We start from the raw sequence: 17021 nt of genomic DNA on the forward strand, positions 1-17021 counted from the left end.
TCTACCTAATTAAATTTTTATTATAATGTAATTTAAAATAAAATTTTATAAAAATACTTTCATCATTTATATTATTAACAAAAATGGAAAGTATTTCATTTATATGAATAACTTTTTGATGAATCTAAATGGACTTTTATCTCTATTTTAATTATAATATTTATAAAAATGTATTTAAATTTATGTAAAAGAATAAGAAAAAAATAATTTTTGTTAACTAGACATATGAATTTTTTTATTATTTTTTTAAAGTTTTTAATTTAATTTTTATAAGTTCATTAAAAAAATATTTCTTGTAAAATAAATTTATATTTTTTAATTATATATATATATATATATATATAACAACGGAAAATATTATAAAAAATAATATTTTTTGATTTATAAAAAAAATATTTAATTATAATATGTAATACACAATAAAATTCTATGAATTTAAAATTTTTAAATACTATATAATTATTCACATAAAACAAGTTGTATATATGAAAAAATAATTTTAAATAGATAAATATATATTATTTAAAAATTGAGTTTAATAATAAAATTAATGTAATTAATAGGATACCTGAATTTATAATACTAATTTTTTTTATTTTAAAATAATAAATTATTAAAAATTTAAAAAATAAAAAATATATAATAATTTTTTAATACTATAATTAAATAATGAATACATATAAAAAGAATTAATAATTATATTTTAAATATAAAATTATTATTTAATTTAAATATAAACACAAATTGACATTAGATATAAGAGTTTAATTTTTATATGAATACAAGTATTAATTTATTTAATAAAATTTTTATTTTTTAGGATTTAACAATCTTTTTTATTGAAATTGATCATTTATTTTTAGAAAAATAATTATAAAAAATTTAATTTAAAAATATGTTATAAATTAATTTGACATAATATTTTACTGTGAATTGAATAATTATTTATATATTTTTTTACTATAATAATTCCAATTAAAAATAATAATATATTAATATTAGTATTTTTTTTATTCTATTAATATAAATTTTTTATTTTTATATAAAAAATAGTTATTAATTTATTAGTGTTAATATATTTATTAATTTTATTTTAAAACTTTTCTCTATATTATAAGACAATATAAAATTATGTAAAATATTATATATTAAATAAAAATTAATAATATTAATATTTATTTAATTTTAACCAATAAAATTAAAAATCGAATATAAAATAACTATAAATAAAAAGATAAACATTATATGAAATTATATCAAAATGAATTTATTTTACTATTATATATAAAAATTATTAAATAGGGTGGAAAAAAGTTTAAATTTTTCATGCTAATCATATATATTTTATAAAAATTATAAAATATTAAAAATTAATTAGTTTTGATAGACTTAACACTTTATTATTAAAAAAATTTAATACAAAAATATATCAATCAATAAAATAAATCAATAAAATAACATATAGTTAAATTTATATATTTATAAAATATTAATTATAAAATTATATTATAATAATCATTTTTTCATAATAAATTTCACTACTATAACTTTTTATTTTCATTAATATCTTATTATTAAAAAAATTTAATACAAAAATATATCAATCAATAAAATAACATATAGTTAAATTATATATTTATAAAATATTAATTATAAAATTATATTATAATAATAATTTTTTCATAATAAATTTCACTACTATAATTTTTTATTTTCATTAATATCCTTTTATTTTTATTAATTCAATCTAAAAATCATAAATATACATATAACATGTATGTCATAAAAAATGAAAAATTATATAATAATAATAATAATTTAATAAAAATTTTATACAAAAATATTGAATTATAGATACACGGAATGAGTACAATTATATAAATGATGGAAACTCAAATCCAATAAGATTAATGCTGAACTCAAATAGGAATGTCGCGTTGGATTTGGTGGCAACAAAATTAGTTATATAAGTAATTAGTATTATGCCCATACTATGCACAGTTATATATATATATATATATATATATATATATATATATATATATATATATATAGAGAGAGAGAGAGAGAGAAAGAGAAAATTTATATCAAATTTAATTAGTTTATTAAATTGTTATTAATTAAAAAATGTTATTCTTTAATTAAAAGAATTTTAATATTGCTATTTAAAATATTCAAACTCTAAAACGTTATCGATAAATTTTAACTAAATAAGTTGACAATCACTCTCAAATTAGTGACTTTAATGACTATAAATTTTTGTTTTTAATGGCCATAAGTTATTTTTTGTTTATAATAATAATAATAATAATAATAATAATAATAATAATAATTAAAATTTATTAAATATATAAAAGGGAGAGAAAAAACTTTTAAGTATTGATTTTCATTTAAACATTAGAGAATATGATTACGTGTGATGATTATATTTAATAATTATACAAATATAAAAAATTTAATGTTGATTTAAAAAAAATAAAAAATTAATAAGTGGATTACCTTTAATAATTAAACATGTTTAAAAGAAAATTTAATAATTAATTTATAACAAAAATTCAAATATCTGCTTAGTTCTAATTTGGAGTGGATGTTTTAAAGGAAATTAAACTTTTAGTTGTGGTAATAATTAAAAAGTTATGATAATATTTATTAAATTTTGAATCTAAACATGATATTTCATTAAATGTGTTTAAAATATTTCATTAAACGGTTTTGATTTTCCTTTAAAGTAATCCAAAATCTTGATTTTATTGTCATTAACGTTTTCAAATTAAAAATTATGAAATCTCAAAATGAATGACAATTATATTTGGTAATTAATGCTTTTCCATCATTTAAATTTAAAAGATCAAACTAATTAAGGATTGTATTTAGAAAATTAAATTTTATAATAATTATATATTATAACTATTCAAGAAATACATAAAAAATTATCAGTAATAAATTCAATTAAAAATTGACACTTGGCATAAATATGATATATTTAAAATTCTATGTCCTTTTAAATTTTTTTTACAAAAATCTGGACCACCTGTTCATTATAAAGTAAAAATAGAATATATATAAAATCAGCATTTATATTTGTTGGATATAATTAATAAATTTATCTAATTAATTTTTAGTTTTTCCTATATCTACTTAAATTGAGCTTCTAAGGTGTTTGTAATAATTAAATAATAAGTAATTAATATTTTTCTATTATTTAAGTTTAAAAGATCAAATTAACTAAAGATTATATTTAAAAAATTAAATTATATAATAATTATATATTACAACTATTTAAAAAATAAAGAAAAAATTTAATGTTGATTTTTTTTAAATAAAAAATTAAAAATTAGTGGATAGACATTACCTTTAATAATTAGACATTTTTTAAAAAAAATTTAATGATTAATTTTTTTACAAAAATTCAAATATCTCTTAATTTTTTATTCTATTTTAAAGCATATATTTTAAAGAAAATTAAACCTAATTAATATTTATTGAATTTTAAATTAAACATTTTGAGTTGGTAAATCATTATTAATTAAATATTAAATTTAATTAAAATAAATGTTTTTAAAATTAAAGGTAACTATTTTCTAATTAAAAAAATAACTATTTTCTAATTTAAAAAAAGTAACTTTTTTTAATGCTTTCCTAAAGAAAAGTACACATTAAAATTATTATGAAAATAAATTATTTAACTATAATAAATAGAATTTCACTTAATTTAGGATTATAAATTATTAAATTAAAATTAAAATAAATTTCTATTAATTAAAATATATTCCTTTCACACTTTCAAATTAAATCACCTCAACAAAAAAAGGTTTATGAATTTTTTTTTCTTTTTAGGAAATTAGGATTCCACTCATTAAAATTTATTTTCTTTTTAGTTAGGAAATTTTCTTGTAAGGTAAATTTTTTTAATTCATATTAAAAATATCTTTATTTATAAATTAAAATTTTATAAAAATTTAATTCAATTAATTTCTTTTTATCGATTCTTATATTTAATGGAATACCTCATTTATCATGAACAATTTGTTCATATTTTCTTATCAAAAGCTAGCAGTTGATGATCCCTCTCATGAGTTTTTCTGCTAGTTAACTTTCATGGATTTTTTAGCTAAATATTAGTTCGATTTTAATGCTGTATACAAAGATACTAATTTCTTTTTCTCCAAAATTGATAAATAAGAGCGGTAAAATGTATTATTTTGGGGGAATTCACGATCTTAGTTAATCTCAATAGTATATTATTTATCTAGAGGATAGGAAAATGAATAATTAAGAATCTTGAACTTGCGATATGAGGAAAATGATTTATTGGATAATGTGAATGAAGTTGAGGCATGCCATTAGCCAGTGTAATCGATGTTCTCTTCAGTGAAAGAATGAAAGATAGATTGCATGAATGGCTTGATGGGTTATTGAGGAATGAAAATGGAGGGTCTCAGTTATATGGGACTTCAAATCACTCTAGACAATAATTCCAAACTATTTTTCTACAAGATGTGTCAGCTATTTGTCTAAATAGTTTTACTTCTTTTCAACTTAAATTAATTCATTTAATAATATGCTGTGTTGACTTATTTTGTTTTAGTCAAGAAAAATGTTTCAAATATGATAGTTTTTTTTTTTTTACATTGTTTCTTATACTCAAGGAATTGAATTCTGACATTGATGAAAATAAAAATATGTAGATTATTAAGAAGTATTTTGAAAATATTTTTTATGTTTATTTGGATAGTGAAAAGTTAAATTTGAATTATAATTTAAAAATTAAATTAAAATTAAATAGTAATTATATATTACAATCATATAGGATAATATGAAAAATTTATCATTTTATGCATTTTAAAAGTCAAAATTGATTAAAATATAGAAAATTAATATTCTATAAATATTATATAAAATTTAATAAATATTAATAAATTTAATTTGGCTAATTTTTTTTAAAAAATTATTATTAATAAAATTATCATTTAGCATAAATATAATTTATTTAAAATTTTATATGATAGAATAAAAAATTTTCCATCAATAAACTTAATAAGTATTATATAAAATTTAATAAATATCAATAAATTTAATTCAATTAATTTTTTTTTAAAATTACTATCAATAAAATTATTATTTAAAATAAATATAATTCATTTAAAATCTTATGTTATAAGAAAAAAAATTATTATAAATAAATTTAATTAAATATCACCACTTAAAATAAATATAATAATTTTTAAAATCCATAGCACTAGATAAAATCTATTTACTTTAAATATCACTTCTTATCATAAATACAACAATTTTAAAATACTGCGTGTCAATGTCCGGAGAAAACCTACCTGCTTTGTGTACATAGATGGATGTTAATTATTTATTTAGTTCCCAAGAGTCATCTTTCTTCCTCTCACGGCCTGTTCTATTTTTGTTGCGTTCTTTGGCTATATACTGCAAAATCTCTCGCAGCTTTTTTTTCCTTAATCTCTCTCACAAATACTCTATTGCATGATTATAAGCTTGAAACTTGAAGAATTTGGGTTGAAATTTGGAGCAGCGGTACTATTTTTGAGAAGGTATGGCAACTTGCAACTTCATGTAAATATATATCTATATGCAAAAGTGAAATCTCCTCCATGCGCATTGGTGTACTGGGTTAATCAATTTTGGGTTTTGGGTTTAGTGAATTGTTGGGAAATCCTAGTTTGTTGTGTTTTTACTGTTGCATGAAAGTGAAACACATGAACCATTGTTCATTGATCCCTGTACTGAGAACAATTTGGATTAGCAATTCTTAAATTTGTTTTGTTACATGTCCATGAAATTTAATATGCCTTCAATTATCAAGAGAATAATGTGTTTCTGATATTGTCTGTTTTGAAGGCATTTTAAGGCTTATTGATATTTAATATGATGCCAATTGTTAATAACTATTGTATCGATGAATGCATAAATTTATGTTTTTAGATTTTAGCAATTCAGACTTAGCTATTGAATCAACAGATAATACTAGCTGATTGTTTTAGGCATGGTTGTAGGCTTGCGTTAGAGATGCTTGAATCTGTGATGGAGAATGTGATGTAATCATGACAAGTTGAGTCTATATAATGAATTATTTGAACTTAACTCGTTTCAAAAGCTAAGGTTCCATTCTTATTTCTTAACAAGTACTTGGTTAAATCAACTTGGTGGAATACAGGCGTATGAGTTCGATTTTAATTGTTCAACTTCAAATTAGTGTTTTATTTTTATATACCAAATAGTAATATAATAATTTTTTTCTATTTAAATGTTATATAAAAAAATACAATTTATTTTAAAAAATATAAAAGGCTAAATACTTGGTTGGGCTCATGAGCCACTCAAGTTGAGTATTATAAGACAAACTCGGCTCCATTGTTACATCAGCTACTTGAGTTCAACCTCAACTTGAATTATAATATTTTGTGAGTCAAGTCTGATTTGCTTGACTCGTTTACACCCCCATTTATGGGAGGATAACCATCAAATTGACGGTGTTTTAAGGAGAAGGCAAGTAAATATTCTGTTATGGGGATTGGGTAAATGTATATTGGTTCAAGAGTCGGTTGATGAAATAACAGCAAAAATTTGATAACTTATATACAACCATATAGAAGATTCTGTTCTTAAGAGCAGCAAGAATTTATGGAACCTCTGCTAGTTGAGATGAGCTTTTCTTGAGTTAAGCACCTATTGTGAATTTTAAAAATTTTCAGGGTTCCTTTCCAAGAATGAAACTTAGTCTGTTGAAAGTGGAGAATGGCTAAAGATGATGCATAACACTGAGTTTGATTTTAGGAGATCAAGTTGTAGATTCTTTTTAGATTTTGGAATATAAAGTTTTAAATGTGCATGGGGGTACTAATTATTTAAGTAGACACATTTGACATCATGTTTGTGCCTAGTTTACTAGTGGTTATTTGTACTTGATTTCAGGTATTGAGCTTTCATTAAGTTCATAGAATAGCATATGAATAGAATAGTTATTTGATGTTAAATAGTCGTTCTTAGCTTTGGTTCAAATTTTAAATGTGGAATGATTATTCCATGAAATATATTTTCCAAAATCTCAAATTTTGATTGAAATTCTAAATGTGTAATAGTTATTACATAGACTAATATCGTTCGAAATAGTTATTCCATCATGCCATGGAATAGCTATTCCATTCAGAAAATCAAAGGAAGAACAAGTTGCTTGTGTACAAAATTGTATGTTTCCATGCCCAGAGAGTTTAGTTCTATATGGCATAGATGCATCTATTCTTTTGAGTGCTAATTCAATATTGGTTCTGAATTTTTCATTTAGTTTGCCAAACCTTCATGTAGTTGGTTCACTCAACATTTGAAACTTCAGTCAAGTTTATTTGGTGGATATTTAATTGCACAGGTGATGTTTGTTGACCAAGAATGAATTGAGCTTAACTACATTTTTTATGCTATTTACGCATTTCCAATGATAATTATGTTACACATCAATAAATAGTTTCAAGCCTGCTTCACGGGAACTATTAGAAGTTTTGGATTGAAAATTGGCTGTGTCTATTTTCTGTTTGCATTACAGCAATGCAGCTCGTATTTTAGTTTGAACATAAGTATTGGAATTCTTCTAGTCAAGCTTTTTGTTAGAAACCAATTAATTTGAATTCAGATGCTAGTTGTTATGTACATCTTTTCCCTGATTGTCATCTGCCTTTTGTTCAATTACCACTTGGAAAAAGCTCATGCTTTAGCATGACTTATTTGTGATTCATTCCTGCCTAGTTTGTATGGCTGGCTGGCCTATAGTTCTATACTTTGCTGACAAACTATGTTGCTTGAATATTTTTCAGGTACAATTTTATATATAATGTTTTCATTTTTTTGTCAGTTGCTAGATCCTTGAGCACTTGCAACTAACTTTATCATGTGTTGCAACTTGCATATGTGCTCAAGTTATTAGAAGTGAGTGTACAGTCTGGTGATCCACCTTCACATGATCAAATTCATGAAAAGCAGCAAGATTTTGTTTGTTTGAATTATTTTTACACACCATATAAGCATAATTAAATGATTGTTTAGTCCATAGTACCAAGGTCCTCGTTAATCTCAGTCATCTCATCTGTATCTGTTCACAATATTATAACATGCAATAATGACTTTTTTTCCTTTTGCTGTTCTAGATGAGTGTTTGTCAGAAGTGTGGGGATAAAGGTTACACGAAGCATCTTATATACTGTACCAAGTGTCAGGGCTCCTCTGAGCATAGGTATGTAGAATGGCTACCTAAGCATGTTTGTTCTTTGAGAACCAGTACTTCACTTTTGATAACCAGTAGTTCACTATGTGACAACAAAATGTATTTAATGTTTAAATTCTCATGGAGGTTTAATTGGATCTATTTTGTTTCCTGAGTATTTGAAAAACAAAACATATTTGTTTGTTTCCATCAAAATGATGGTGGCAAGCTGGCAACTACTTTATTTTACATGTCCTGTTATTGCATCTGAATGTTTGGGTAATGGATTGTGATATTTATGTGATATATATGCTCTTCTTTTTTTTTTTTGTGTTTTTAGCTATTGTATGGACATTTTGCCAAGAAAAGGTGATGAAAATTTCATTTGGACTTGTGAGGAATGTAGTTCAAGAAATACTAAGTCTAGTCCTAATCCATCAATTAAAAGTGCACGCATTAGTCAAGCTGTTGAAATCAGGTTGAATAGGATTAAGATGCGAAGGCAGACCAGTTTCTTTACGGTAAAAGCACAGGCTTGTGCAGATACAGATAGGTTGACTAATGCAAAGAAGCCTACAGGTGATTGCCAGAAAGAGAAGATAGAAAGGCTGCCATCTTCTTTCCCCAACATTGGAAATGAAGAGTTCAAAAAACCAAAGAGAAGGTTGGTCCTTGAAGATTGCAGTTCTGATGAGGAGTCTGAATCTGTTAAACACACTGAAGTTCATCCTTGTCAACCAGATCATGCAGTCAGTGCTTATCCACTGAACATATCAAGTGAAATACCATATTCAGAAGCCAACAGATATGTCCATGCCCAACCAATAATTGATCCAATTTGGGGGTAGGATTCTCTCTTTGGTCATCTTTTGCTTTAGCATCAGGGTTATGGCCCTTAAACATTTTATCAGTTGCTCACATGGAAGGTGGTTTTTTTTTCCCCCTTCTGCTTCTATAAACTAAATTTTGTTTTCTTTTTTATAGGGGATCCTTTAGAATCCAAAATAAGAAAAACTCAACTTTCTTTGGACTTGTGGCCCATTTATCAAGTAAAGCTTGCCCAAAAGCAGAGGAAGTAGCAAAAGCATTACCAATGCGACTGAATGTAGCAATTGTTTCTAGATCTGAGGCATGGCCTCAGAGTTTTCAGATAGAACCACCAACTGATGAAAGTATTGCTCTTTATTTTTTTCCTCAACATGAAAGGTTGGCTCATAAATGATTTTTATTGGACTATGCTTCTTGTTGGGTCTTGTCTTCGAGATTTTCTAATCTCAGTCATTTGTACTTGAACAGGGATGAAAAAGTTTTTGATGACCTGATGGATGACCTAATCATTCATGACCAAGCTCTTAAGGCAGTGATAAACAATGTGGAACTATTGGTCTTCTCTTCTCGTGAACTGCCACCCGAACATTGGCGTAAGCTATTTGCTTTTCTTGTTTTATAGTTTTTTTCCCTGAATAATAGCTAGTAGGTTAATGACTCTAAAACCTTGGTTCAGTTTACAATTATAGTCGATCTTTTCAATTTTTTTGATAATATATGCAACCTTCCACATCGGTGTCAATTGTAGCTATTCTTGTAAGAGCATCTGCTAAAACTTCCAAAATGCTAAAGAGAGAGAACAAGGTGAAAACTTTTCAGGTTTTTCTTTGTTCCAAGTTTGGTTACAATTGATACTAATGTGAAATATTATGTATATAATAGACAAAATGAAAAGAATTGGTTATAATTGCGAATTGAAGCAAAGATTTCTTTTTCCAATAAATTAATTGATTTCTTGTATGAAGTTCTCTTATATTTTGAAGCAATTGATTCACAGGTTTTTGCAAGAAATATTTTTTATGGGGTGTATTTAAACCAAACAGCCAAAAAATCGCTTCCAAAGCAGTTGACTCTCACCTCACAATATAAAGAGAGTGTGATCCTGTCAAGTGGAAGCCCACTTTTCAAGCACAAGTAATAGATTGGTGTCTGATCCCAGATGCAATCAAGCTTCGCAATGCAAGAGCAACTGATAGTGTGACATGAAAGGGAACACCTGATGCAACATTACATGGCTCTTCTCAAGCAAAACCTGGTCTAAATCCGAGATGGAGATGGAGATATCGTTGTTATAGTGAACGGAAGAAGCAACACGTTTGTAATGGCTCTCAACAGAAAATTTGATTGCATCATATTTCATTACGCCCTTAAATACATAGAAATCTTTTCATCTCTCTTGCTCTCAGCAGTTTCTTTTTTCCTCATGAAATATGAAATTTCATTAAATTAGAAAGCAGTACATGAGGTGGGTTAGACGCCCAAAATCCATCCAAACAAAACATAAAAGAAAAGCTTTAAGCATATCTCGATGGATCTGGCCCATTTGTTGGCTCTAAGAAAGTCTCCAGATGCTTTCAAAGATGAAGTTTCTAGGTACTTCTTCAAGGTATTGCTGCCGCCAACTACTGGAAATGCAAAGAACAATGCTTTATGGGCACCGATAGGCATCACCAGCACCACAACACGATAGCATATAAGCCAACAACCAAGTCTCGGTCAAAACCAAGAGCAAAGAGAATTCAGAATAGAAAAACTCATCCAACAAAAGGACGTATCGCGGTGTGCAAATCAAGATCAGATCTGAAAATCTATATTTTTCATATTTTACAAGAATTTATAATTTTAAATGAATTCTTTATTTTTATTAAATAAGTTTTATTTATATTTTTTAATTTATTTAAGATTTTAAAATATTATTTTTATTTAATTTAAATTTTTAAATATATTTTTTATTTAAATTATGATTTTTTAATTTATTTCTATTTAAATATTTATTATATTTTTATTATATAAAAAAATTTCAAGATTTATTTAATAAAATATTTTTTTTTATAAAGTTATTTTTATTTTATTTATTTTAAATTTTTAATTAAGTCTTATTTATTTTAAAATTTGAGATTAAATCTTATTTAATTTAAAGAGTTTGATAGTGTGTTGACTCAAAGGAGAGGTGCCGGATGACAACTGAGACTTATCACCGACAGCTATTTTAACCTCAACCGGAAACCACCCTTGGAAACTGCTAAATCCTCCATCTCTCTACTTTGGCCATGGCCACCTCAAAACAGAGACATAATACAAATCCGACCTCAGACCTACCCAAAACAAACTACACCCAAAAGTTGTATATACCCGACCAAATGCGGGAAGGATCAACCTAAACTCCTATAAGGGGAGGGCCTTCCCTTGACCATAAAGGGAGCAGAAGGCCCAAGGAGGGCGAAACTCTGCTTCACTGAGAAAGAGAAACTAAAACAGAAAAACTAACAGAGGACACTCTCTCTCCCTCTTCGAATTGGAGAGAGAGAGAGTATCCAGTCCTCTTTCTCCCAACAGTTCGGATTGTTGACTTAATAATATTAGAATAATTAAAGATTTTTTAAAAAAATTCTATTTCTCAACCATCATATTAATGTTGTTTTAATTTAGGTTGTGCACCACAAAAAACGTTTAAATTATAATTTAATATATTTATTATTTTAAATATTATATTATAAATTTTTAATAAAATTATAATGTATAAAATTTTTTATTAATTGATAAAATTAAATTCTAAATAATGAACAAAATTAAAAATTAACTTTTAGCAAAGTTTTAAGAAATTATTTTATTTAAAATTCTAAACACATACTTTAAATTACAGGATATTTTTATTTTCTTGTTAAATAAATAAATACAACGGAGAATAAAAGCAGAGCAATATTTATCCTTTCAGTTATGGAATCACAGCACTGAAAGAGAAAGCTTGGCGCTGCTTGCTTATTTTCCAAAGCCAGCTTTATCTGTTCTTATTCTGAATTCCTCATAACAATTTTTCACTTTCCAGCTTCTTAATGGCAATCTCTACTTTATTTGCACCTGTTAATTCTCTTAATCCTATCACTCCTCCTACTTCTTCCTCTTCTTCTTTGATTCCTTTCAAAATTCATCACCACCGCTTCATGACGGCTCAAAACAGCTCAAATGGACGGTTGGCGATTCAGTGCTGTCATGAAACGGGTCCGTCCTCGGATCCCATGACTCTCAGGTACCATACGTGGGCTTTGTGTTTTAATGGATATGGGTTATTCAGATTCTTGGTTTTCTTCTGTGTTATAGGTGTTTGTAGAAATGTCTGTGTGGAGTAGCATTTCTTATTCTGATTCTGTGTTTTTTTAGTATTTATTGTTCCTGAGTTATGAGATTTTTTTCCTTCGATGTAGCTGTTATTTTTTTTTTTTTTGGTTGTAGATTGTTGTTTCACATTTTATCTAGTTGTTGGATGCTGGGAACATTGCAATGATTTTCTTCTCTTGCAGACCCCATTAATCATTTGTCTTTGCTGCCAACATTGTCAATTTTTTTTTTTTACTTAAATTTTATCTCTTAAATTTTGCAATGGTTTTGTATACTGGTACGTTGTTCTTCACTTTCTTCTTCTTCTTCTTTTCTTTTTTTTCACTTTAAAAAAAATCTTTTAGCAGGCAGACCCAAATGTCATCTATGACTGCCTTTGGAGTGAATGAAACTGGCTCTTCTAGACCATCTTACAAATGGCAAAGAGTGTTGCTTAAAGTAAGTGGAGAAGCACTTGCCGGAGATAATATGCAAAATATTGACCCAAAGGTAAGGGATGTGAATTATTATGTTATTATGTTCCTACATCTTTCTGTCTTGCTCTTCACTGATGCATTAATTTTTTGGTGAAGTATAGATCACAATGGCTATTGCAAGGGAGGTTGCATCAGTGACACGCCTGGGGATAGAGGTTAAACTTCAACACCTGCCCATGGATGCTTCTTGACATATATATTTTCTAATTAAATATTTCCTTCTATTTTTGTATTCGTAGTTGTGATTATATTCTTTTTGTGTTTTCTTATTAGTTATCATGGTTGTAGAATCATGCATGTGGTGATTACCTGTACATTTTTTTTTCAATTAATCAGAAGCCATATGATCTTTCTGGATGAAATATCCTTATGTGGAGATATTTTAATGTTATTCCAAAGTTGTACATCGTTTGATGACAATTGTAGAAGTTCTACAATAAGAAATATTACAAAATATAGCTTATGTATATTGTTGTTGGTTTCTAGCTCGTATCTGTATCATCTCTGGCAAATGTTTCAGGTTGCAATTGTGGTCGGTGGGGGAAATATATTCCGTGGATCCTCTTGGGCAGGAAGTAGTGGCCTTGACCGTTCATCTGCTGACTACATTGGGTAATTTCTTGAATTCTATCATTGTCACCTTGGATTTCTTTTAATACCGGAAGAACCTCAGCATAGAGTGATTTTCAAATTTGGGATCTTGATTCTAAAGCATGAAACATTATATATATATATATATTGCATGAAACTTATAAATGATTTCGGTCTGACTGACATAAATAAAATTTAAAGAAAAAAGGGGAAAACAAGAATAAGAGCTAACTACTTCTAGCTACCTCTCTTTTTTTTTTGGGTCTATTATTCTATTATTTCCTTTTGGTAATTGGACTTTCAAAGCAATCTCAAAACAATCTCAGTCTTGTACTAATTGACTATTTAACTGTGCAATTGGAACCTTCTGTTGGATTCCATTGGTGAAACATGGATATAAAACACATTTGATTATCTGGCGTTATTGAAAGTCTGATAAAATTTCCCAACGAGGACTGAAATTTGATTGGATGTAATTGGAATTCAACATAGCCCTTAATTAAATGATAAGACAGTGCAGTTGTACTTGATGCTGTTGGACAGGGGATAGGACAGATCTTAGCCTTGAATTATATCAAGTATACTATTATTGAAGTTTTAGACATTGTTGAACAAGTGCTTTTTTGGTCTTGTAACATATAGAATTATGTTCTGGTTATGCCCATCCTTTTCAAGCTCCTGCTTTCTTCTTCTCCCTGCCCTCTTTCTCTCTCATCCCCCCCACCCCCTCCCCTCCCCCCTCCACAAGCTTGTATACTTCTGCTGAATGATGTTCTTATTATCACGTCACTTGTTTTTATAGTATGTTGGCCACAGTTATGAATGCTATATTTCTTCAAGCAACTATGGAGAGTATTGGCATTCCAACCAGGGTTCAGACTGCATTTCGCATGTCAGAGGTTGCAGAACCATATATTCGTCGACGGGCTGTCAGGCATTTGGAAAAAGGAAGAGTTGTGATTTTTGCAGCTGGAACTGGGAATCCATTCTTCACCACAGATACAGCTGCAGCCCTGCGTTGTGCAGAAAGTAAAATTTTCTGTATCAGATCTCTATATTTGCATTTTGACAATTTAGGATATTCACATCCTCACATGTATCTGCACAATGTAGTCCTGATTCAACATGGAACTTAGCACTACCATAACTTTTCTGCAATGATATTGATATTCGGTTGTTCATCCAGTTAATGCAGAGGTAGTGTTGAAAGCTACAAATGTTGATGGGGTCTATGATGATGATCCTAGGTGTAATCCAAATGCTCGTCTTCTTGAAACTCTAACTTACCATGAGGTGACTTCGAAAGATCTTTCGGTGATGGACATGACTGCCATTACTTTGTGCCAAGAAAATAATATTCCTGGTATGTTTATATACTCTGCATCAACACATAGGTAGAGCCACCTTTTCCATTTTTCCATTTTCCTCTTTCCTCTATATACTGGTGAGCCTTAGGTAATGGTAAGATTACTCCTTTGTGTCCAAAAGGTCATGAGTTTGAGTCATGGAAATAGAATTTCTGCAGAAAAAAGGGAAAAGTAGGGGAAAAGCTGCATGTGATAGACGACCTTTTGATTGAAGCTCACATAGCAGGGAAACCCTGTGCATTAGTGATTTATTTTTTTTTCCCCCTCTATCAAGGTGTCAAAGGCTCTTTGAGCATTTGACTCATCTTGAGGTGAAATCCCTTGTCTAACAGGTACTATGAAAATTACTTAGACAAATCCTTTCGATGGCCACTAAAAAGGATTTCATGTGGTTTTGAACATGCGCTAATGCTTCTCGAGATGCCTGAATCAAGGACTCAACCACTCAGGGCTCTTGGGGGGGCTTTGGAGTGGTAGTATGGACAAGATTAACTATTCATTTTTTTTGCGGATGAGTTTGTGGATGAAATGGTCGCTCTACTCGAGCCACCAAACCAGCTTCTACTCGAGAAGCCCAGGAGCTCAAAATTGTTATGAATGCAGTATAAAATGACCCCTGATCTTTTTGCAACTAATATTGACTTTTTTTTTCCTTATTTTTTTCACTTTATTTATTGCCAGAAAACCTTTAGCAGCATCTATAAGTTGATTGGTATCTCTATCCTGCTAACCTTACAGGCACTGATTGTACTCAACTTCTTGTCGCAGTTGTTGTCTTCAATCTGTCCAAATCTGGTAACATCTCAAAAGCAATAAAGGGGGAAAGAGTTGGGACATTGATTGGAGGGGCGTCAAACACAGCAGTGGCAAGGACATGATATTGCTGAATGTCATTTGCTTGGTGGCTTCTCTTGATTCATTGTAGGAGTTTAGATTAGAGAGTATCTAAATTTATGCTAAAGGATTCAACCCTGGAAGCATCCTGGAATTTTATTTGGAATTTGGAGATAGGAGCATGATTCAAAGTTTTTAGGTAAGCATCTAAATTTCAAATTGACTAATTGAGATACTTGTTTCAGTTGGTGCCGAAAATGGTTTGGTCAAATATTGTATATATTTTGAACAACTGAATTTTAACGTCTACTCCAGAGAAAATATGGTAAACAACTCCATAATTTTGATGGACAAGTCAATTGGTTAATAATGCACAAGTTATTTTTATAAAATATTTAATACGTGTTCTTTTCTTTAATTTTAATTGTCATGTTCTGTTATTGATTCATGATTAAATCAACTCAAAATCGCCAGGACCAATTTACAAATAAATTGGTTAATCGAGCCATATGAAGTTTTCATTTTGTAAAATTAATAACTGAGCCACGTCATGCCATTCTATCTCAATTAATTTCATTTTAGTATGAAATGTGCTTAAAAACTTGGGCAGGAATAACCACAGTTTCGATTTAAAAAAAAAAAAAACCCACAGTTTGTACTTGTATATTTTGTAATTTAGGTCCAAATCTAAATTAAAATCAGTCTGAATCAGCCTGACTTGAATTAATCTTAAATTAGATTAGAATCATGGTAGTTTAATTAAAATTTAAATAAGAAATATTTTATATATTTAATAAGTGAATTTCTCTGTAATAAATAAATTTTATAATATAATTAATTTAATTTAAATAAAAAAATTTTAAATTAAAATTACTAATTTTATTAATGACTTATGTTACTTTAATAAAATTAAATAATTCATATTATTGAATTACTTTTTTATGAAATATGTTAAAATTAATAAAATAATTATCATTTAAGGTACAAAATATCTGTAAAAAAAATAGATTTATTTTTATGTGATGAATAGAGCAATCAATATATGATTCTGCTCCAACATCCTGCATTGCAGGCAGAAACATAGGAGAGTACTTAATTAAAACTTTTACCCTTTGTTTGGTTCTCAACTTGGCAAGGAAATGAAGGGAAGTTAAAGAGAGAAAATGAAGAGGAAAAAAAAAAACCAAATAATTTACACTAATAGGGGAGAGATATAATTTTTTCTATAAAAAAAATAATTATTATATCATCATTTTTTTTATATTTATATTATAAAAAAATATTTAAATATTTTAATCACTATTTCTTTTCATTTCTCATCAATTAGAGAGAAATATTTTAAATTAAAATTTCTCTTTATTTCTCCTC

At 27.3% G+C, this 17021-nt stretch overlaps 2 protein-coding genes across 4 annotated transcripts; both read left to right on the plus strand.

Moving 5' to 3' along the window:
- Positions 1 to 5301: 5301 nt before the first annotated feature.
- On the plus strand, positions 5302 to 10441 carry LOC110651768 (uncharacterized). Of its 2 annotated transcripts, none has more exons than XM_058150417.1 (6): positions 5302 to 5561; positions 8166 to 8251; positions 8628 to 9065; positions 9206 to 9427; positions 9518 to 9642; positions 10047 to 10441. In XM_058150417.1, exons 2-6 carry the CDS (start codon positions 8166 to 8168, stop codon positions 10136 to 10138), a joined length of 963 nt encoding a protein of 320 aa, XP_058006400.1. In that variant the 5' UTR covers positions 5302 to 5561; the 3' UTR covers positions 10139 to 10441. The 2 variants fall into 2 exon arrangements, with proteins under 2 accessions (XP_058006400.1, XP_058006399.1); XM_058150416.1 differs by having other exon boundaries at positions 5303 to 5561; positions 8562 to 9065.
- Positions 10442 to 11929: 1488 nt separating this feature from the next.
- LOC110651767 (uridylate kinase PUMPKIN, chloroplastic) lies at positions 11930 to 16047 on the plus strand. Of its 2 annotated transcripts, none has more exons than XM_021807173.2 (7): positions 11930 to 12296; positions 12733 to 12874; positions 12963 to 13016; positions 13382 to 13473; positions 14255 to 14481; positions 14639 to 14815; positions 15588 to 16047. In XM_021807173.2, the coding sequence occupies exons 1-7, from the start codon at positions 12103 to 12105 to the stop codon at positions 15695 to 15697; spliced, it is 996 nt and encodes a 331-aa protein (XP_021662865.2). In that variant the 5' UTR covers positions 11930 to 12102; the 3' UTR covers positions 15698 to 16047. The 2 variants fall into 2 exon arrangements, with proteins under 2 accessions (XP_021662865.2, XP_058006401.1); XM_058150418.1 differs by having other exon boundaries at positions 11931 to 12296; positions 12730 to 12874.
- Positions 16048 to 17021: the final 974 nt, after the last annotated feature.

Source organism: Hevea brasiliensis, chromosome 7 (genome assembly GCF_030052815.1).
Source record: "Hevea brasiliensis isolate MT/VB/25A 57/8 chromosome 7, ASM3005281v1, whole genome shotgun sequence".
Classification (NCBI taxonomy): domain Eukaryota; kingdom Viridiplantae; phylum Streptophyta; class Magnoliopsida; order Malpighiales; family Euphorbiaceae; genus Hevea; species Hevea brasiliensis.

Coding starts and splice junctions, on each gene's coding strand:
- LOC110651767 (XM_058150418.1), top strand. CDS start 12,103: ATGGCAATCTCTACTTTATTTGCACCTGTTAATTCTCTTAATCCTATC. Junction 13,017..13,381: donor TGACACGCCTGGGGATAGAG/GTTAAACTTCAA, acceptor CAAATGTTTCAG/GTTGCAATTGTGGTCGGTGG. Junction 13,474..14,254: donor TCATCTGCTGACTACATTGG/GTAATTTCTTGA, acceptor TTGTTTTTATAG/TATGTTGGCCACAGTTATGA.
- LOC110651768 (XM_058150416.1), top strand. CDS start 8,166: ATGAGTGTTTGTCAGAAGTGTGGGGATAAAGGTTACACGAAGCATCTT. Junction 9,428..9,517: donor TTTTTTCCTCAACATGAAAG/GTTGGCTCATAA, acceptor GTACTTGAACAG/GGATGAAAAAGTTTTTGATG. Junction 9,643..10,046: donor ACTGCCACCCGAACATTGGC/GTAAGCTATTTG, acceptor ATTGATTCACAG/GTTTTTGCAAGAAATATTTT.